The 20,553-nt window shown below is 49.2% G+C and overlaps 1 protein-coding gene across 3 annotated transcripts in view; it reads left to right on the forward strand.

The window, feature by feature from the left end:
• TRAF3 (TNF receptor associated factor 3) overlaps nt 1-20,553 on the forward strand; it is a 116,281-nt gene that overhangs the window by 72,614 nt on the left and 23,114 nt on the right. For all 3 annotated transcript variants that reach the window (XM_027520682.1, XM_027520680.1, XM_027520681.1), the window contains exons 3-6: nt 13,051-13,296; nt 14,901-14,952; nt 17,842-17,946; nt 18,549-18,716. In XM_027520682.1, coding sequence (XP_027376483.1) covers nt 13,052-13,296; nt 14,901-14,952; nt 17,842-17,946; nt 18,549-18,716 — 570 coding nt within the window. In that variant the 5' untranslated portion in view covers nt 13,051. The remainder of the gene's footprint in view (nt 1-13,050; nt 13,297-14,900; nt 14,953-17,841; nt 17,947-18,548; nt 18,717-20,553) is intronic.

Here is a 20,553-nt window from a genome sequence, read left to right on the forward strand (position 1 = left end):
CATTGTTTCCCCATCTATTTGCCATGAAGTGATGGGAACAGATGCCGTGATCTTAGTTTTCTGAATGTTGAGTTTTAAGCCAACTTTTTCACTCTCCTGTTTCACTTTCATCAAGAGGCTCTTCAGTTCCTCTTTGCTTTCTGCCATAAGGGTGGTATCATCTGCATATCTGAGGTTATTGATATTTCTCCCGGCAATCTTGATTCCAGCTTGTGCTTCATCTAGCCTGGCATTTCGCATGATGTTCTCTGCATGTAAGTTAAATAAGCAGGATGACGATATATAGCCTTGATGTACTCCTTTCCCGATTTGGAACCAGTCCATTGTTCCATGTCCAGTTCTAACTGTTACTTATTGTCCTGCATGCAGATTTCTCAGGAGGCAGGTCAGGTGGTCTGGTATTCCTATCTCTTGAAGAATTTTCCACAGTTTATTGTGATCCACACAGTCAAAGGCTTTGGTATAATCAATAAAGCAGAAGTAGATGTTTTTCTGGAAATCTCTTGCTTTTTCTGTGGTCCAGCAGATGTCGGCAATTTGATCTCTGGTTCCTCTGCCTTTTCTAAGTTCAACTGGAACATCAAGAAGTTCACGGTTCATGTTCTGTTGAAGCCTGGCTTGGAGAATTTTGAGCATTACTCTGCTAGTGTGTGAGATGAGTACAATTGTGCGGTGGTTTGAACATTGTTTGGCACTGCCTTTCTTTGAGATTGGAATGAAAACTGATATTTTCCAGTCCTGTTGCCACTGCTGAGTTTTCCAAATTTGCTGGCATATTGAGTGCAGCACTTTCACAGCATCATCTTTTAGGATTTGATTCCATCACCCCCACTAGCTTTATTCATAGTGATGCTTCCTAAGGCCCACTTGACTGCATTCCAGGATGTCTGGCTCTAGATGAGTGATCTCACCATCATGGTTATCTGGGTCATGAAGATCTTTTTTGTATAGTTCTTCTGTGTATTCTTGCCACCTCTTCTTAATACCTTCTGCTTCTGTTAGGTCCATACTTTTTCTGCCTTTATGGTGCCCATCTTTGCATGAAACATTCCCTTTCATCAAAAGGGACAGGAAGGGTGTGTTTTCTATCCAAAACGCAGGCTTCAGATCCAGGAAGAGCTGATATTTCCTTTTCAGTTTGAATGCAGGAAAAAAGCCAGTGTGTCAATTTGAAGACAGGCACAAAGACTCCTCCTTATTTGGGGAAAGGGCAGACTTTTTTGTTCCATTTAGGTATTTGATTGAATGAGGCTCACCCACATTAGGGAGGGCAGTCTGCTTTATTCAGTCTACCTATTTAAATGTTAATCTCATCCAACACCCTCACAGGAACACCTAGAATAATATTTGATCAGCTATCTAGGCACCTTGTGACCCCAACAAGTTCACACATAAAATTAACCATCAGAAGTAGTATTGCGATCATAATATTGTCTTCCAGTCCATGTACATAGATTTGTTTTGGAGCAGACCCATACCTTACCGTTTAATAGTGTGTTCTTTCTTTCAGCAATTGTGAACAAATTGTTCACATATTGGTTAAATTTATTCCTAGGTAATTGATTCTTCTGGATGCTATTATAAATGGAGTTGGTTTCTAAATCAGTTTGTTGCTGTTGTGTAGAAACAGAAATGATGTTTCTTTGTTGGCCTTTGTGTCCTGCAACTTTGGTGAATTCTTTTATTAGTTCTGGTTACTTTCTTGTGAAGTCTTTGGGGTTTTCTATCCATAGGATCATACCGTCTGTGAATAGGGCTGGTTTTCTTTCTTTTTTTCTAATTTGGATGCCTTTCATTTCTTTTTCTTGCCTAATTGCTCTGGATAGAATTTCCATATAATACTGGGTAACAGTGGTGAAAGCTTGCATCCTTCCCTTCTTCCTGATCTTTCACCATTAAATGTGGGTTTTTCACAAATCCCTTTTATCCTTTATCACGTAAAGGAAAAGTGAAGATGCAAGTATTGATTGCTCAGTCGTATCCGACTCTTTGTGGCCCCGTGAACTGTAGCCTCAAGAAGGCGATGACACCCCACTCCAGTACTCTTGCCTGGAGAATCCCATGGATGGAAGAGCCTGGAAGGCTGCAGTCCACGGGGTTGCTGAGGGTCGGACACGACTGAGCGACTTCACTTTCACTTTTCACTTTCATGCATTGGAGAAGGAAATGGCAACCCACTCCAGTCTTCTTGCCTGAGAATCCCAGGGACAGGGGAGCCTGATGGGCTGCCGTCTATGGGGTCGCACAGAGTCGGACATGACTGAAGCGACTTAGCAGCAGCAGCAGCACTGTAGCCTGCCAGGCTCCTCTGTCCATGGAATTCTCCAGCCATTCCCTTCTCCAGGGTATCTTCCTGACTCAGGGATTGAAACCCGGTCTCCTGCATTGCAGATGGATTCTTTTATCATCTGAGCTACCAGGGAAGCCCCATATCAAGGAAGTTCCCTCTTATTCCTAGTTTCTAAGGATTTTTTTAATGAAAGGGTATTTAATTTTGTCCACTTGTTTTTCTACACCAGTTGAGATGATCATGTGTATTTTACCCTTGTTCTGTTACTGGGTATATTACATTGATTGATTTTCTTATACTGAACCACTCTTAACCTTCCTGGGACAAATTCCACTTGATCGTGGTGTAGAATACATTTAATGTGCTTTAGGGCTTAGTTTTCTAGTATTTTGTCGAGTCTTCATTTTTGAAACATGGTATTTTGGGGGGGTGGGGACAGAGGATTCTTAGTTGATATTTTTTTCTTTCAGCCATTCAAAAATATTATCCTGTTGTCTTCTGTCCTCCATTGTTTCTGATGAGAGGTCAACGGTTAATCTTCTTGAGGAAATCCTTTTATGTAAGGAGTCACTTCTCTTGCTGCTTTCAGAATTTTCCTTCTTTCCTCCAGCAGTTCAACAATAATGTGTATTAGTATAGATGAGTTTAACTTGCATAGAGTTTGTTGAGTTTCCTGAATGTGCAAATTAATACTTTTCATCAAAAATAGGAAATTCTTGTCCATTATCTTTTAAAGTATTCTTTTCACCTTTTCTCTCCCTCCTCTCCTTTCTAGGACTCCCAGGATAATGTATATGTTGGAATGATTGATAGTGCCCCATAGGTCTCTAAGCTCTTTGCATTTTTCTTTATTATTTTTCTTTATTACTTTTTCCTTCTGTTACTTAGACTGGATAAACTCGATTGTCTTATCTTCAAATCTCAATTGGCCTGTCTTCAAGTTCTCTAATTCTTTCTTCTATCTATTCAGTTCTCCTGTTGAGCCCCTTTATTGAATTTTTCTTTTCCATCATTGTGCTTTTTAACTCCAGGATCTCCATTTGGTTCCTTTAAAACTTTATTGATTTTTATTGATATTTTGTGTTTCATGAGACACTGTTCAGATGGTTCCTTTTGCTTTTCTGGACACGGTTCCCTTTGTCTCTTTGAGCTCATGCACAGCTGTAAGTCTCATGTCTGTGTTTCCTCCTAGACAGTTTCTATTACTTGCCTTTTTTTTTTTTTTTCCCTGTATGTGGGCCATGCTTCCTTATTTCTTGCCTGACTGACAATTTTTTGTTGAAAATGGACATTTTGAATATTATAATATGGCAAAGATAGAAATGAGATTCTCCCCAGTATTTCTTGCTGCTTGTTTTAGTTACTATTTGCATAATGACTTTTTTGAGCTGATTTTGTAAAGTCCACATGCTTTATCATGAGTAGTCACCGAAGTCTCTGTTCCACCAGTGTAGTAGTCAGCTAAGAATCAGATAGAGATTTTCTATAAGTGCCTGGAACCAAAATTATCTCTGAATCTCTTCCCACAGGGTATACGTGGGCATCAGGGTATGTTTTCAGCACCCAGCCAGGCAGTTGGCAAGTTTGCCTTAGCATTACTTCCTGCTTGTACAGAACCTGAAGATCAGCCAGAGGTGAGAGTTCAGGGTCTTCTTGGATCTCTCCTGAGCGTGCACACAGCCCTGAGCATGTGCATGGCCTTCTGGGATCCTGGTAACACATTGGAGCTCTTCAGAGCCCTCGTTTCCCAGCATTTCCTGTCAACCTTTTGGTTTGTCTCTCGTTTTCTTCTACCATTACTCGTTGGCCCAGCCAGCAGCGACTAATCCATTTGCCTCTGAGTGTTTTTAGGACAGTCCCCCAGCCCCACCATGGCTGCCTCAGCGCTGGGAGAGTCCTGAGTCTGATGAGGTCAAGCCGTTTGAGCGGGTCTTCTGGGGAGCCACCAGATAGGTCGTAACTACTCCTGAAACTCTTTGCATGTGAGTGTGTTCCGCTCCACCTGCCCCCGGCATCCAGCCAGTACCCCGTGCTGGGATTGCAGGCTTCTGTCTTCCAGGCCACTGCCTCTTAGGGAGAGGGCCGGGGCTGGGGAAAGTGCTGCAGAGCTCACTGTCCTCTCCGAGATGCAGCAGGTTTCTGTTGATTAAGCATCCCTCTGATTGCTGTAAGCTTTCCGTTTAGGTTTTAGAGTTCCACACAGGTTGTTTCTGACAGATCTTGCCATCTTTTTTCTTGCTTTTTTTGAAGGATGAACCTTTGGAGTTATGTACTCAGCCGTCTTCACTGACATCACTCACGTCTGTTCTTAACCTGGCGACCAATTTTGAATTTACCTCATTTATGTCCACCCCACCTGATTTCAGAAAGGAGTTAAGTTGGCTTACAGTGGTGAACAGTATGAGAGATAAATTAATATTCGTGTCCTCCCTGGTTGCTTTTGAAAACTTTGGTCTTGCAGATAGACGTTTTATTTCCTTTGATGATCTTGAGGTTTTCACCCTCCCTGCCACGCAGATGGGCGGGCACCTGAAGCAGGTTCACTCTGGCGGTTCCGCTGCCCGACCTTGTGTGTGGCCTTAGAATGGCACACCCATCGGTGGCCAGGTTGAACAGTGCTCAGTCTCACTGCCGTCTGCCTCTGGGCTTGTTGGGGAAAATTCGCCTCCAGTGACGGTCTTCCTAGATCCGAAACTTCCTTTTCCTCAGGACACAGTCAGCGGATAATTGTCTTAAGACTTAAGATACCATCCTGTTGTCTTGGTTGTTTCAGGAGGTGATTAGGTGATTTCAATCAGAAATTAGGTTTGCTTTCAATCAGAACTGGCATCTTACAGTGACCTTGATCGTCGGGGAGTCTGGGATTGGCGGTAAACCTGAGTGGGTTTATTCATCCACCTGTCCTGGTACCAGGGAGGACCGTGGGCCAGCTGAGGCCCACATCTGCCATCTCACCGACAGAGCAGGGCGTGGGCTTGCCCCCTGGGCCCTGCTCGGGGTCCATGTAATTTCTTTTTTAAACAAGTTCTTGTTTAGGTAGAAAATTTCCCTTGAGTAATGTGAGTCTGTTTGACATAGTTGGTGGCTCATTATTTGAGCAGAACACCCTTCTTTTGGGAATGATTCTGTGATAGAAGTAGAACTGCTTTCAGTTTGGTTCCCTATATGTTAGGTTGTCCTTTTTCATCAGCATCACCCATAAGCTAATCTGAATCTTTTTAAAAGGCCAAGAGGTACAGATAAAGATATCCTTTAAAAGGATACATTTGACTACATTAAAATTAAGAACTTCAAAAAAAATAATAAATAAAATAAAATTAAGAACTTCACTTCATTAAAATGCAGAAAGTTAAAGTGAAGCCACAACCTAAGGGGAAAACATATACATATAACTAACAAGAGATTAGCAGTCAGAACATATGAATCACCGCTACAAATCAATATTGTAAAAGACCAATAACCCAATTAAAAAATTCAGACACAGTCAGGCATTTCAACAGAAGGAAAAGCACAAATGGCCAGTGAGCACATGAAAATATGCTAAACCTATTTAATTATCAGAGTAAGGAAGAAAAGGGACCCTCGTACCTGCTAGATTGGTGGAAATTAAGCTGTCCAATGGTGCCCAGCGTTGGTAAGAGGGTGGGTTAGCGAAGCTTGTGAACTGGCCATGCCAACACCCTGCAAACCAGCCGTTCCTGTGAACTCTAGATGTGAAGCTCAGGGCAGGAGTTGGCAAATTCTCTAAAGGCCGAGAGGTAAATATCCTAGGCTTTGTGGGTAATGTGCACAGTTGTGTCACGTAGTTGCCTTGGTTTCATTTGTTTGTTTGACTCTTTAAGAATAAGTGTTTTAAGCTTGAGAGCCAAACAGAAACCGGCGACTGACCATATATAACCCACAGCTTACAGTTTGCTTAACCCTAGTCCCGTGATCTAGAGTGTGTACCCTAGAGAAGGTTCCCCAGGACAGATGCTCCAGAATGTTCAGAACAGAGTGTCCATGCCAGCAGAAAGCAGTGTGATAAAAAGATAGGTAAGTACACTGTGGAGTATTACACTATAGTAAAACATGAATGACCTCTGTCTACTACACACAGCACACGTGGCATAACATTGATACAACACTGATTGCAGAGGCCTGTATATGGTATATCATTTTTATGAGGTTAAAAAGAGGCAAAAATGTTTTAAGAAGAAAAATGTGTGACAGTACGAGAACTGTAGTTGCAAAGTTGAGGCTGACATGGACTTGGAGCAAGGCGGGGGATGGCTGAGGTGGGGCGTGCTGGGCGATGGTGACTGTCACATGGGTGCTGGGTGCTGGGGTTTGTTGTTGCTGTATTCCTATTCTCACCTTGCATGGACATCGCCCAGCATCATTTTTATGTGTCTGGAAAAGACAGAGGAACCAGAGATCAAATTGCCAACATCCACTGGATCGTCAAAAAAGCAAGAGAGTTCCAGAAAAACATCTATTTCTGCTTTATTGACTATGCCAAAGCCTTTGACTGTGTGGATCACAATAAACTGTGGAAAATTCTGAAAGAGATGGGAATACCAGACCATGTGACCTGCCTCTTGAGAAACCTATATGCAGGTCAGGAAACAACAGTTAGAACTGGACATGGAACAACAAACTGGTTCCAAATAGAAAAAGGAGTACGTCAAGGCTGTATATTGTCAGCCTGCTTATTTAACTTCTATGCAGAGTACATCATGAGAAACGCTGGGCTGGAAGAAGCACAAACTGGAATCAAGATTGCTGGGAGAAATATTAATAACCTCAGATATGCAGATGACACCACCCTTATGGCAGAAAGTGAAGAGGAACTAAAAAGCCTCTTGATGAAGGTGAAAGAGGAGAGTGAAAAAGTTGGCTTAAAGCTCAACATTCACAAAACTAAGATCACAGCATCTGGTCCCATCACTTCATGGGAAATAGATGGGGAAACAGTGGAAACAGTGTCAGACTTTATTTTGGGAGGCTCCAAAATCACTGCAGATGGTGATTGCAGCCATGAAATTAAAAGATGCTGACTCCTTGGAAGGAAAGTTATGACCAACCTAGATAGCATATTCAAAAGCAGAGCCATTACTTTGCCCACAAAGGTCCGGCTAGTCAAGGCTATGGTTTTTCCAGTAGTCATGTATGGATGTGAGAATTGGACTGTGAAGAAAGCTGAGCACCGAAGAATTGATGCTTTTGAACTGTGGTGTTGGAGAAGATTCTTGACAGTCCCTTGGACTGCAAGGAGATCCAACCAGTCCATCCTAAAGGAGATCAGTCCTGGGTGTTCTTTGGAAGGAATGATGCTAAAGCTGAAACTCCAGTACTTTGGCCACCTCATGCGAAGAGTTGACTCATTGGAAAAGACTGATGCTGGGAGAGATTGGGGGCAGGAGGAGAAGGGGACAACAGAGGATGAGATGGCTGGATGGCATCACCAACTTGATGGACGTGAGTCTGAGTGAACTCCGGGAGTTGGTGATGGACAGGGAGGCCTGGCGTGCTGCGATTCATGGGGTTGAAAAGAGTCGGACATGACTGAGCGACTGAACTGACTGAACTGAACTGAACACACACTACGTTTTCTTGAAAGGCAGAGAAGGATATCAGCCCGGAAGGACTTAGAGCCCACCCCGCTGTTCTCCGTGAAGCGCACTTTCTGTACCAGAGTTGAACTGGATTGCCCACCTGGGAAGGAGGACGCAGGTGTCCCGAAGCTGTTGGGCAGTGGCTGCCAGCATGGCCTGCCAGAGCCGTGAAGAGACACACCGGGGCACAGCCCTCTCCACTCTGTGGCGGCCGTGAGCTCGCCGGCCCGAGCACACCCTACTCCTTCCCCAGCAACGAGCTGGCGCCCTTGTCTGAAACCAGCTGGCCATAAACGTGAGCATTTCTGTCTGGACTCTTGGTTCTGCTTCATTGACTGTCTGTCTGTCCTTCTTACCAGTACTACAGTATCCTCATTCATCTGTAGTAAGTTTTGAAATAAGGAAGTGTGAGTCTTCCGACTTTGTTCTTCTTTTTCAGGATTATTTTGTCTATTCTGAGTCCCTCATATTTCAATGTGAATTTTAGGTTCAGCTTATTAATTTCTGCAAGAAAAAAAAAACCCAGCTAGGATCCAGGTCTGGGTATAGACGGGTCTGTAGGTCAGGCTGAGTGGCAGTGCCACCTTAGCAATGCTGAGTGTTCCGGTCTGTGAGCATTGGGTAGCTTTCCACTTAGGGTAAAAACAATGTTTTATCATTTTCAGAATATATTTTATTCTTTTTGATACTCATAATTGTATTGCTTTCTCAATTTTATTTTTGAATTGTTCACTGCTAGTGTATAGAAATGCTGCTGGGCTTTATATGTTGATATCAAGCTGTGGTGATGGACAGGGAAGCCTGGCGTGCTGCAGGCCATGGGGGTCTCAAAGAGTCGGACATGACTGACTGACTGAACTATTATATCCTGCAGCTTTACTGAACAAGTTTATTAGTTCAGCTTGTTTTTAGTTGATTCCTTAGTATGTTCTGTGCACAAGATTATATCATCTGAAAATGGAAATAGTTTTACTTCTTCTTTCCAGTCTGGAAGCTGTTTATTTCTTATTTTTCTTGCCTAATTGCTGAGCAAGGGCTTTTTGACAAGGCTTTAAGCTGTCCAGAGTGAGGAAGCAGCTGATGCCCGTGGACTCCCCGACCCAGCGGGAGGAGAGTGTGTCATCTGGGTGCAGTGCTGCAGTTTACAGGGGATCCTGCATGCGATGCCTCAGTGATGCCTGAAAATGCCAGAGAATCGGGGGCGCCATCTGCTTTTCACGGGAAAAGAAAAACAGGATAAAAGCTGTGCCCGAGGACTTGTCTCAGGGCAGGAGCGCCAGGCCTGCCCTCCCAGCCAGGCCACTCGCAGCTGGACGCCCTGCCTATCTGACCCCCAGAGCCCCTAGGACCTGGCCACCCGCCACACCCACCCAGCTGTGCTGCATCTGTGTGTGTCTGCCTTGCCCTCCGCTAGAGCTGGGATCATCCTGCCCCAAGTCCCGCTCGGGAAGCCCCATCTCCCCAACATGGGGCGCAAGCCTCCCAGCCTGAGGATCCGCAGCCCCTGTAAGCTCTCAGGGGATGCTTCCCGCTCCTGCCGCCATTACCCCTGCTGACCCTGGAGTGCCCCCCTTCCTCAGGACTCCCGCAGAGCTCCCGAGGGGCGGGGACAGTCTCCCTCACCACCTTTCCCTGACAAGCAAGGCAGAGTGCCATGTACGCTGGAGGTACCTGGTTATCTGCTGAGATGAAATGTGGTTGGTTCGGCAACCCCTGCAGAGCCACTCACCTGAGAAGGCCTCTCCCGCCTGATGGGAGGCCAGTGGGTATGCCCTCCCACGTTGCACGGCCGAGCCAACTGGCGGCTCTTCAGGAGACGAACACCCGTGGGAGAACCTGAGACTTGCTCACGCACGGCTAGCAGTGCCTTCCAGAAAACACGGCTGAGGCTGAAACAAAGTCAGAGCTTCAGCGTTGGAGCAAAACTGGCTGTTGTCCTCTAAAACAATGTTTGTTTAACAGTTTACTAACCATTGGAGGAAGTATAAAGTGGGCAACCCTTTTAGAAAGATGTTGGGCAATGATTCTATATGGACATGAGTCTGAACAAACTCAGGGAGTTGGTGAAGGACAGGGAAGCCTGGCGTGCTGCAGTTCATGGGGTCGCAAAGAGTCGGACACAACTTGGCTACTGAATAACAATATGTTTTAAAACGGACGTGATCTTTGACCCAGCGGCCATGTTGCTGTGTGCTTGCCTAAGTGTGCAGAGATGTGTTCAGGAGTGTTCTCTGCAGGTCGTTTATAATATCAGCTGAAACCAGCCTCATTGTCCGTGAGCAGAACTAGAGAACCCCACGTGGTATGCCGTGTGGCCTTTCCCGTGATACGGTGCCTGTTCACAGGCCGCTGTGGAGAAATGCCCGGGATGCAGTTGGTGATGCAGGAGAGCCGTAGGTTAGTTTGCATGTGTTGCACACGCAGTGTGGTTTGTGTGGAGGAAGGAGGAGATGCGTTCCCTCCACGTGTGTGTGCTGATCCTAGGTGTCTGCACACTCGCACGGAGACCAGCAGAGCATCCGCCTCTGGGCCTCATTGTCTTCTCTGCGAGTGTCTACTCTCATAGAGAAATCTTCCTGAGGCCCTTCCCCAGCATCGGGCATAGCCACTTAGATTCTAGTCTTACATTTAAAGTGTATGACGCCACGTATAAATGTCACAAATTAACCAAACCTAAATAGAACTGGCTTAAACAGTTACTTTGACATATTCTTTGTTTAGATTTCAAATTGAAGTATCATTCACATACCATAGAGTCCACCCCCTTTAAAGCGTATGGCTCACTGGTTTTTAGTCTCTTCACAGAATGTGCGGTCACCTCTGTGCCCAGTTCCAGAACCCTCGGGTCACCCAGGAAGCCCCGTTCCCGTTAATAGGTGCGCCCACCCCTGCCGACTGAGCACCTGCTCTGGGGCTCTGGGATTTGCCTGTCCTGGGTGCATCGTGTTCAGATCATCTTCTCTGACCTCACTTGCGAGTATTCAGGGAGGGCTGATGCTTTTCCTGTCTGTCCTGCCCAGGTGCTTCTTTCCCTCCATCCCTGGAAGCTCGTTATCCAGCCAGCAGCTCAGCTCAGGAATGGACCGTGCATGGGGCAGGACGGGGGCCTTGGGCGGGGTTTCGAGCAGCCCTTGGGGTGTGTTCCCGGTCAGCACCCCACATTCCAGGGGAGTCCTGACAGGCCTGTGCTCTGCCTTTCAGGACAGGCTGCAGGGAGGTTCTCCTCATGTGCTTGCGATTCTTGGCGTGTGCTCACTTGTCTTAAGCAGCCTGTAAAAACCGAGGAGCCAACCCTGCGTTCTTCACGTGTCTGCAGAGGCCGTGTGACCCACACCTGTTACACGCAAACAAGCAGTGACTGTTTGTCTGAGCTTCATCCTGAGTTGTCTCTTATGTTTGAAGTAGGAATTCACAGCCGAAGAATCAAACATGTCTCACTGAAAACTGTTTACTTATGGAACACACGTTCCTCACGCATTACAGGATAACACACTAAACCACAGTTGCAAGTAGCGTCTGATCTAAGCGCAGGTTTTCAAGGCATGAAGCTATGAGATTAGTTCTGAAAAATGAAGTTTTCTTTTTTCTGACTTCACAGAAACACAGTTTGCTATGAGTGGCTCAGACCTCACCTTTCCCTCTGTTAACTCAGCAGATGTGTAATGAGAATCTTTTACCTCAGGCCCTAGTGATTCCAGGTGCCCAGGGTCTGTTCAACAAAGCAGATCCAAACCCACGCCCTGCCTCAGGGAGTGAGGCAGTAAATAAACCACAAGCAGCAGTCTTGGGAGGATGGACCGCGGGGGTGGGCCTTGAGTGGGCTGACCAGGGTGGGCTCCGTGAAAAGGCAGGAGGGGTGTGGAGAGGAGGGCGGCGGAGCTGGGGTCAGCATCTGCAGGAGGACGGGCAGGCGACCCGTGGCAACAGCCTGACTCCTGGTTGATCCGTTTCCCAGACAGGCACCTTCCCGTTTAGTGTCTTGACAAACAGGATACTAATCAGTGATGGTGAGCAAAGGGTTGCTGGGGGTCACTTTGAAATCTTTTTTTTTTTTTGGTGTCACTAATAGATGCCACAGGAGGCTCCTGCGCTTAGCACAGTAGTGTACTGTTTTGTTAAAAGTAACCCCCGTGTGGCTGGAACACGGGTCATCTTCCTGTCATGGGCACTGCCTCCTGCGTGGTTCCTGCTCGTCCCGGCCACGGGTGCACCTCCCTTCGGCCCTGTCCAGGGGCGGGAAGAGGCAGCGTGAGGAGTGAGCCTCGGGCAGCGCGGCCTCTGCCCCCGGCCCACCAGGTCCCCTGGGGCCGGGGGTGCAGTGTGCCCCATTCCTGCAGAACCCGAGTCCGGCCTGGCCTGGCTGGTGGGGAGCCTCGGGCTGAGGGGGGGCGGTGGACACCCAGCGCCTCATAAGGAGAAGGCATTTGGGGAGCCTCGGGCTGAGGCGGGGGTGGACACCCAGCACGTCATAAGGAGAAGGCATTTGGGGAGCCTCGGGCTGAGCAGGGAGGGGTGCCCAGCACCTCATGAGAAGGATTTGGGGAGCCTCGGGCTGAGGGGGGGTGCCCAGCACCTCATGAGAAGGATTTGGGGAGCCTCGGGCTGAGGGGGGGGCGCCCAGCACCTCATAAGGAGAAGGCATTTGGGCCTTAGTTGTGTCAGTAGCAGAAGTAGAAGGATTGAGTAGGAGCATAGCTGGTCTTGAGAGACCCGGTGAGTTTTGAAAGGAGCTCTGTTGTGTCTCCAGGCACCTTCTCCTTTGCTGGGACAGGGCGTCGCAGGTGGGGACTGGCCATGTGTCACTGTGTGGTTGGCCAGGCCCAGCATCCCCGCCGGCATCCAGTCCTGGGCACCGGGTCCCGCACACCCAGGGCGGGTCCGAGGCTGCAGGGCAGGCTCGAGAAGGGGGCCGGGCAGCCCGCCCAAGGGAGGTGGTTGCTGGGTGACAGGAGCCGCACCGTCAGAACGGTCCGGTCCATAGAATCCGAAGTGACGCAGAGCATCATCTGCATTTTAAATTGAAGAGCCTTAACAATGCAATCTGCGCCTTGCAGCAGGCCCCGGGCGGAGACCTGGGTGCTGGAGGCTGGAAGCCCGCGGGGAGCCCTGGCCGGCTGCCGGCCCCCCGCCACGTCCCTGCTCTGATGGACCCCCTTCTCCTAGGATGGAGCCCAGTAAGAAGCTGGACGCGGCCGGCGCCCTGCCTGCCAACCCCCCGCTGAAGCTGCACCCCGAGCGCGGAGCCGGGCCCGCCGTGCTGGTCCCCGAGCAGGGTGGCTACAAGGAGCGCTTCGTCAAGGCCGTGGAGGACAAGTACAAGTGCGAGAAGTGCCGCCTGGTGCTCTGCAGCCCCAAGCAGACGGAGTGCGGGCACCGCTTCTGCGAGACCTGCATGGGCGCCCTGCTCAGGTGCGTCTGGCTGGAGGGCCTGGGTCCGGCTGCAGACTTGGGGCGCCCCCCCAACTCCCCCCGCAAGGTCTTTCCCCTGGGGCCCCTGTCCCCTGTCTGCCTGGCCCAGTTTTGCTGGAGGCGCTCACGTTCTGGGGAGGAGCCACCCCGTCCACCAACGATGGTGGGGCCCTTCAGGGCGATCCCCCAGGATAGGGGATGTGCAGCCGGTTCGGGATGTGGGGGGCAGGTCCTCGGTAAGGACAGGACGCCCTGGAGCTGAGTGTCAGGGAGTCCGCAGCAGCCCTCGCGGGCACGTCGTGAATTAACGCGTTCAAAGCCCCCAGCGTCAGGGAGGCTGGAGTTGTATAGCAGAGCGTGCTGGTTCATCCCGCAGGTTTCACCCGGCGGGGTGCTGAGCACTGTGCTCAGCCTGGGCCCCCACCAGCGAGTGGGAACCGGGAAGGCTGCCCTGGCTCGTCCAGCCCTCCGCTGGGGGCAGCCTCCCTCCCCAGGGCTCCCTCTGGGGACTTGCGGCTGAGCTCTCGTCCTCTCCCCCCAGACTGAGGACTCAGCTCTGGAACGGAGTTTAGTGGCGCAGCCCCAGGGCGCCTGCTTTCCCTGTGCGGGGCACCGTGGGCCGGGGGCGGGGTCTCTTCCAGTCTCTGCCCTCCTCTGCTCCTGGCGCTCCTCCTGCTCCGGCCTTCGGCAGGTGTCAGGGGATCCTGCCCAGGCGCCCTGGGCTCTAAGGGCGCTCAGAAAGTCCCGTGATTAAAACAGGTGAGCACAGGCTCCGTGCTGGTGAAGTCTGGATGAGCGAGCTATCATTTTAAAGCCTGTTAATGTCCCTGCCCCCGACCCTCAGGTCTCCCACCCTCTCCCCAGGGCCCCCCTGCCCACCTGCCTGCTGCTCCCGGATCCCCCACAGTGCCCCTGGCCTGGATGCCAGGTGCTCTCAGGCTGTCGAGGGCAGGGGCCCTGGAAGGAAGGAGCACTCAAAATTAGTTTTTTATTTTTAATCTCTCGGAGGTGGTTTCCAGCACAGGATGGGGGTGAGACTCAAGTCCAAAAAAGGGCAGCTAGGGAGCAGTGGCTCGTGTCCTGAGTTTGGGGACAAGAATCATGTAGGAGACTCGTGGTCTCTGTAGACAGGCTCAGCTTTCGATTCCCACGGGATTCAAGTCCGTGGAATTCCATCAGCCTTTCAGCGGCTGTGAAGGAGACAGCCTGTGGATCCAGCACTTTCTGTGCTGGTAAGGCAGCACTGTTCAGAGGCCCTCCTGGGAGCTGGGGACACTCACGCCACAGAGCCCCTCCGCGCGGAGCTGCTTTTGGTTTCTGAAATGAAATTTCACTTTTAATTGAAAGGGACTTTCCAAGAGGGACTGATCTAAGCTGCTCTGCTGAAAAACTTCCTTATGAAAAATCACTACTAAAAAAGAATCTTAGCCCTTTTCTCCCATTTAAACCGTATTTAAACCAAACTTACCCTGGCATCCTGAAGCCCTGGTGCTCTGAGCTCTGCACAGCAGACACGACCCCTAAGTGAATGGCTCAGTGTTCCCAGTGGGTTCAGATGAGAAGGTGCTCACCCTCTAACACGTTTACTGTGTCTCTCCCCTCAGCTCCTCCAGCCCAAAATGTACTGCTTGTCAAGAAGTCATCATCAAAGACAAGGTATTCCTGGTTTTTAAAAAGCTGTTTAGTCTCCGTGTTGCGCTGGGTGGTGCCTTCCGCAAGGTTCGCATCTTGCGCGCTGGCTCTGAGTTTCCCTGGCTCTGATGGCTGGCAGAGCAGGGTCGAGGCAGGGGGCTGTAAGCACCCCGGCACACCGGGCAGATATGCTGGGCAGGTGCTTCAGCCCCGAGCCTGCCTCCTCCCCTGGGTCAGTCATGGTTTCACCTCCCAAGACCCCGGGTGGGGGATGTGCACTGTTGTCTCAGGTCCTCCTCCCAGATGGCTGCACTCAGGCTTCAGACGGTGCTGGTCTGCAGGCCCTACCGAATGTGCTGTCTCCCGTTCCACGCAACGCCTGGAAGTCATTAGACACATGCGCTTTCAGCCCTCCCGTCCCCTGCGTGGCTGAGGGTGCCTCAGAGCTTGTGAGGGTCCCGCAGCCCAGCACCCAGGGGCCTGGGCCCTTCTCACCCACCGTGTGGTCGTCTGCACCCTGCCAAGCTCTCCCAGGCACACTTCTCATTTGAAACCACTCGTTCTTGAAGTACTTAAAAGATCAATAAAAATACGTGGTTCTGATATTTTGATTAATGAACCTAACCATTTTTTAAGTGTAGGCCATTAAATTGTACAGTGAAGTTCTCACTCGGGTTTTCCCGTGGCCTTGCTGTTTGGCAGCACCGGTGCGCGTGGGGACTTGGGGCTTGCTGGTGACGGGGGCCCGAGGGCTGCCAGGATGGGCCCCAGCATCAGCTGCTCCAGGCAGGTCAGAGACAGAATTGTCCGAAATCCGCATACCTGTGCCTCCTCAGCATTTACCTGCCCAGCAGTAGGGAGGGGATTTTTTGTAAGAAAAACAGGTCACTCAGCTCTACCCCTTGTTTTAACATGGCAACCTGTTAGCGATTATCTAACCAATGTAACAAGCTTCCCCAGTGGCTCAGTGGTAAAAAACCCACCTGCCAATACAGGAGACACAATACAGTTCAATCCTTGGGTCAGGAAGATCCCCTGGAGAAGGAAATGGCAACCCACCCCAGTATTCTTGCCTGGGAAATGCCCATGGATAGAGGAGCCTGGTGGGCTGCAGTCCACGGGATCACAAAGAGTCAGACACAACTGAGCGACTAAATAACAACAGCAAACCAATGTGACTGGGAGAGGAGGTTGAAGCAGTGGGCTGAGGTGAACTTTTTTAGTGCCTCATTTCATTATTCAGAGTTGTTACCCCTGTTTTTCAATGGCATTGATAGCTGAAGAACGATTATGGAGTTTGATGAAGACTTGTAAATGAGACTGAATAAGCCAGGGATCCTCATGGGGAAATGTAGGTCTGGTTGGGCCCCAGGAGACTCACCTCAGCCACTGGGCAGGTCACTGAGGCGGGCACCGCCCCAGGGCCTCTGCTTCCCCATCTATAAAATGGGATGGTTGCAGAAATGATACGAGCTCTTTCTCAGCCCTGAAGTTCTGTACTTTTATTGTTCTTAGGTTTTCAATCTATGAAAAGTTATGAAGTTATGTTAGTCGCTCAATTGTATCAGACTCTTTGTGACCTTATGGACTGCTGCCCACCAGGCTTCTCTGTCTGCGGAATTCTTCAGGCAAGAATACTGGAGTGGATTGCCATTCCCTTCTCCAGGGGATATTCCCAACCCAGAGATTAAACTTGGGTCTTCCGCATTGCAGGCAGATTCTTTACCATTTGAGCCACTGGGGAACCAAAGTTAAACTCAAGTGATTTAAGAAACTTAGGGAATTCCCTGGTGATCCAGCGATTAAGACTCTGTGCTTCTGCTGACGTGGACCCAGTTCAGTCCCTGGTCAGAAAACTAAGATCCCACAAGCCATGAGGGGCAGCCCAAAGAAAAGAAAATAAACTTAGCAGCACAGAAAGATCATTTTCTGTGATCACATTATTTCTTACTGGTTCAAAATACCTGTTCTGTTGACTTCAACATCTTAAATTATGACCTTTTAAAAAAAGTCATGTTTACCTAAGATTAGATTTGGCTCCAAATTAGTTTATTTTTAACTCTTAGCAGCTGTTGATTCTATTTCTTTACTTTTGGAGTCAAGAAAGAGCTCTCTGGTTTTCTGCTGTTACAGAGCATTAGTGCGTGGGGGTTTCTTAGAAGTGTCTGAGTACTAGGGTGGTGTAGCTTGTGTTGTTAGAAGGACTGAGAGTACTTGCTCTCTAAGGGAAAAAGAAAATTCAAGGAGGGTTTTCATTTTCAAAGGGGGACATTTTCGTTGTTGGATTAACTATATCTTTGCAACATGTTTTTAAAAGTTGCTTAAATAGCACGCTAATGCCTTCTTTTTGGTGAAAAATGAGTTAGTTACAAGTGATAATACCCTTCAGAGCAGGAACCAAGATAAATGTTGTACAAACCGTCTGCAGCTCGTTGTCTTTTAGGGTTGATTCTCTGTTCCTCCGGCGAGGATCTAGCAAGGCCTCCCGCTGTGGCGCCCACTCCCACCGCCCCATTCCTCCATGGGACGTTCCGTTCCCAGCAAGGCTGGGGCCTGGCAGTGTCCAGGATCCAATGTGAACTCGGTCCTGGTGTGGGCTCGCCCTGAGAATGTGAGTCCATCTAAAACGCTTGGATGCTCCAGAGTGATCTTCAGTTGTTCAGTACAGCTTGCTTACTCTGGGTTTATCCATGAAAAGCTGGTAGTTAAGGTTGTATCATGTAAACTGTGTCTCTTAGTGGGGATGGCTCCTTCTTTCTGCTCACTTAGACATTAAAACGGTCCTTAGTGCTTTGTGAGCCCTCTTCAGAGATGTGCTCGTGACTTTTTAGAGTGGTCTTGCCTTGTCTAAAGTAGCAGCATGTGGAGATTAAGAAATCTTAATCCTCTAAAATAGCTGTCTTTCAATTTCAGGTGTTTAAGGATAATTGCTGCAAGAGGGAGATTCTGGCCCTTCAGATCTTCTGTCGGAACGAGGGCCGGGGCTGCACGGAGCAGCTGGCCCTGGGGCACCTGCTGGTGAGTGCGGCGAGACGCCCAGAAACAACGGCCCCGGTCAGCACCGTGGAGCCCCAGACCACGCCTGCATCCGCCTCTCAGACACAACCAAATAGGAGAGCAGACAGAGCCACTTGGGTGGCAAGTGTTATTTTTATGATATCACAGGCAGAAATGTCAATTGGTTTTTGAGCACCCTACCCTATTTAGAGTAGAAAGAAATCTGAATTGACTGTTAATTATAGAAGGCCCATTTAAACCTCCTTTTTATAACCATAAAATTCCATGTAACTTCTTATGTTTTTTTTTTTTTATTACTGTCATATTTAATCCTGGAAGGATATTTGAATTAGAATAAAACTAAGTCCTTAGCGGATAACCATTTATTTATCCAGGAAGAAAGGTTAATTGACTTAGTTCTTCAAAAGCAATATAGTTTGAGTAATCACTAAATGGAATATGAAATTCAGTATCTCTTGATAGGTTGGTCACTCTTCTCGGTGAGAAACTGGTCTAGCGGCCGATAAGAGACGCTTGCGTAGGATTTGACACCCTAGAGGCTGCGGTTGGTATCTCAGCCTGGAGGCCTGCCGGCTGAGAACTCCGGATGGTCTGCCTTCCAGGTGCATTTGAAGAATGACTGCCAGTTTGAGGAGCTCCCGTGTGTCCGTGCCGACTGCAAAGAGAAAGTGCTGAGGAAGGACCTGCGTGACCACGTGGAGAAGGCCTGTAAATACCGCGAGGCCACGTGCAGCCACTGCAAGAGCCAGGTCCCCATGGTCACACTGCAGGTGCGGTGTCCCCCACCCCCCCTTGGCTCTGTCCAGAGCCCGCTCATCCATAGGATCGCTCGCCCAGTGACTGTCCTCTCAGAAATAAAGAGAAGAGATAGGTGTAACCAGCAACTTTCATCTGACTATTTCAGAGCTAAGCTGTATTTGTTTTGCCCATTTTGATTTACGCAATTAGCATTTTCCATTGCCTTGATCGACTGTCATTTGGGGTGCCAAAAAAAAAAAGGTAGAATTTACCACTTGTCCCAGGGAATAGCCTCCTCTTGTCAGATCGCTTAACCATTCTACGGCTCCGAGACAGAACCATCACTTCAGCAGGGTGATTGATCCCACAGCGTTGAAGTACAGCTGTCTCTCTTGGAGAGAGAGGAGAAGTTAACATTTCTTCGTGCCTCCCTTGTTTCTGCACGGTTTTATATTGTGCGCATGTTAGAATCAGATCACTTATGTGTAAATTAAAGAGAAACAGATGTTGGGATGAAGGACAAGCTTCCAGAAGAGTCAGTGGTGTGGACAGTGTTGAATATTTGGTTGTTGAGTACATATTTACTACATGCCTACTGTGTGCTGGGCGCTGTTCTAGGGGTTCAGGGTGACCTCATCTTCCAGTGGGAAGAGGTCATAAGTACGACAAAGACGGGAGGAGGGGTGGTGAGGGCGGGCCCCTCCAAGGCCGTCGGGACGATGCAGAAAGAGCATTGGGGCAGGGGGAGCGGCCACGGGCAGCTCTGGCTCCAAGACGGAGCCCACTCAGCAGGTGGATTTCAGGGGCTGCCTCGCACAGGGCAGGGGCGAGGTGGGAAGTTGATGGGAGCAGGCTAGAGGTGGGCGTCTGGGCAGCCCTGAGCAAGGGGCAGATGTGGTTGGTCAGCATTACACGGAGCCAGTGGGATTAGCTGGTGGCTTGAGCACAGACTGTGAGTTGAGCGGATGCCCAGAGCTTGTAACTAGAGCAGCGGATGAACCAGAGTGCCCTGTCCAGGTGTGGCTCAGGGGGAGAGAGTGGGCTCTGGGAAGGAGGGAGTGGTCTGGGCCACAGTGTGTGAATAGGTGGTCCTGGCAGCCCAGGCCCTAGAGCGAGTAGAGAGAAGGGCCAGTCAAGGCCTGAGGCCTGGGCGCCCAGTGCTTACAGCCTGCAAAGCAAGGGGGTCATCCAGCGGAGGGGCGGCCAGCCTGGGAGGGCCCCAAGGGGAACGTCCCAGAGGGAGATGTGGGGCGTGGCAGGGCAGGTGGGGGCGGAGCTGGGGCTGGGCAGGGCTTCTGAACCCAGCAGGCCAGTGACTGGTGGGTCAGCAGACAGAGGGGCCCTGGACAGGCAGCCAGGCCTGAGGACCACCAGCTTGTTCCTGGCAGATGTTCAGGAGCACATACTGACCCCATTTAGAAATGGTTGTCTTAGTTTTTCTGTATGAAGTGAGAATAATCACCGTAACCTCCACTTTACCTTCTTTGCTTAACTTTTCTGTGCCTGTGACTTTCTTCCCTCATGAAGTCTGTTTCCTGTATGATTGTTGTTTCTGGTTATTAATAACCTTTAAGTGACCTCCCCTTTGTAAAATAGCAATAGTATTTTTCATAATTGAATAACTTCTTCAGTAATTCAATTTGAGTGAAGGCAACATGTACCCAATGAGCAATCCTTCCGACCTTACACATATTACCATGTTGCTATCAAAGTTATACTTTGCTTCTTGCAAAAATCAATTACCTCTATTTGCAGAATAGAATTCAGAAACTAATTTTCATTTGATAAAGAATTGTAGAGCATGTGAGTGAAGTAGCTTGTCAGTAACCGATTCTGAGCTCAGTCAAGCCTGCGCAGAGGCAGGTTTTG

Source organism: Bos indicus x Bos taurus, chromosome 21 (genome assembly GCF_003369695.1).
Source record: "Bos indicus x Bos taurus breed Angus x Brahman F1 hybrid chromosome 21, Bos_hybrid_MaternalHap_v2.0, whole genome shotgun sequence".
Taxonomy (NCBI): domain Eukaryota; kingdom Metazoa; phylum Chordata; class Mammalia; order Artiodactyla; family Bovidae; genus Bos; species Bos indicus x Bos taurus.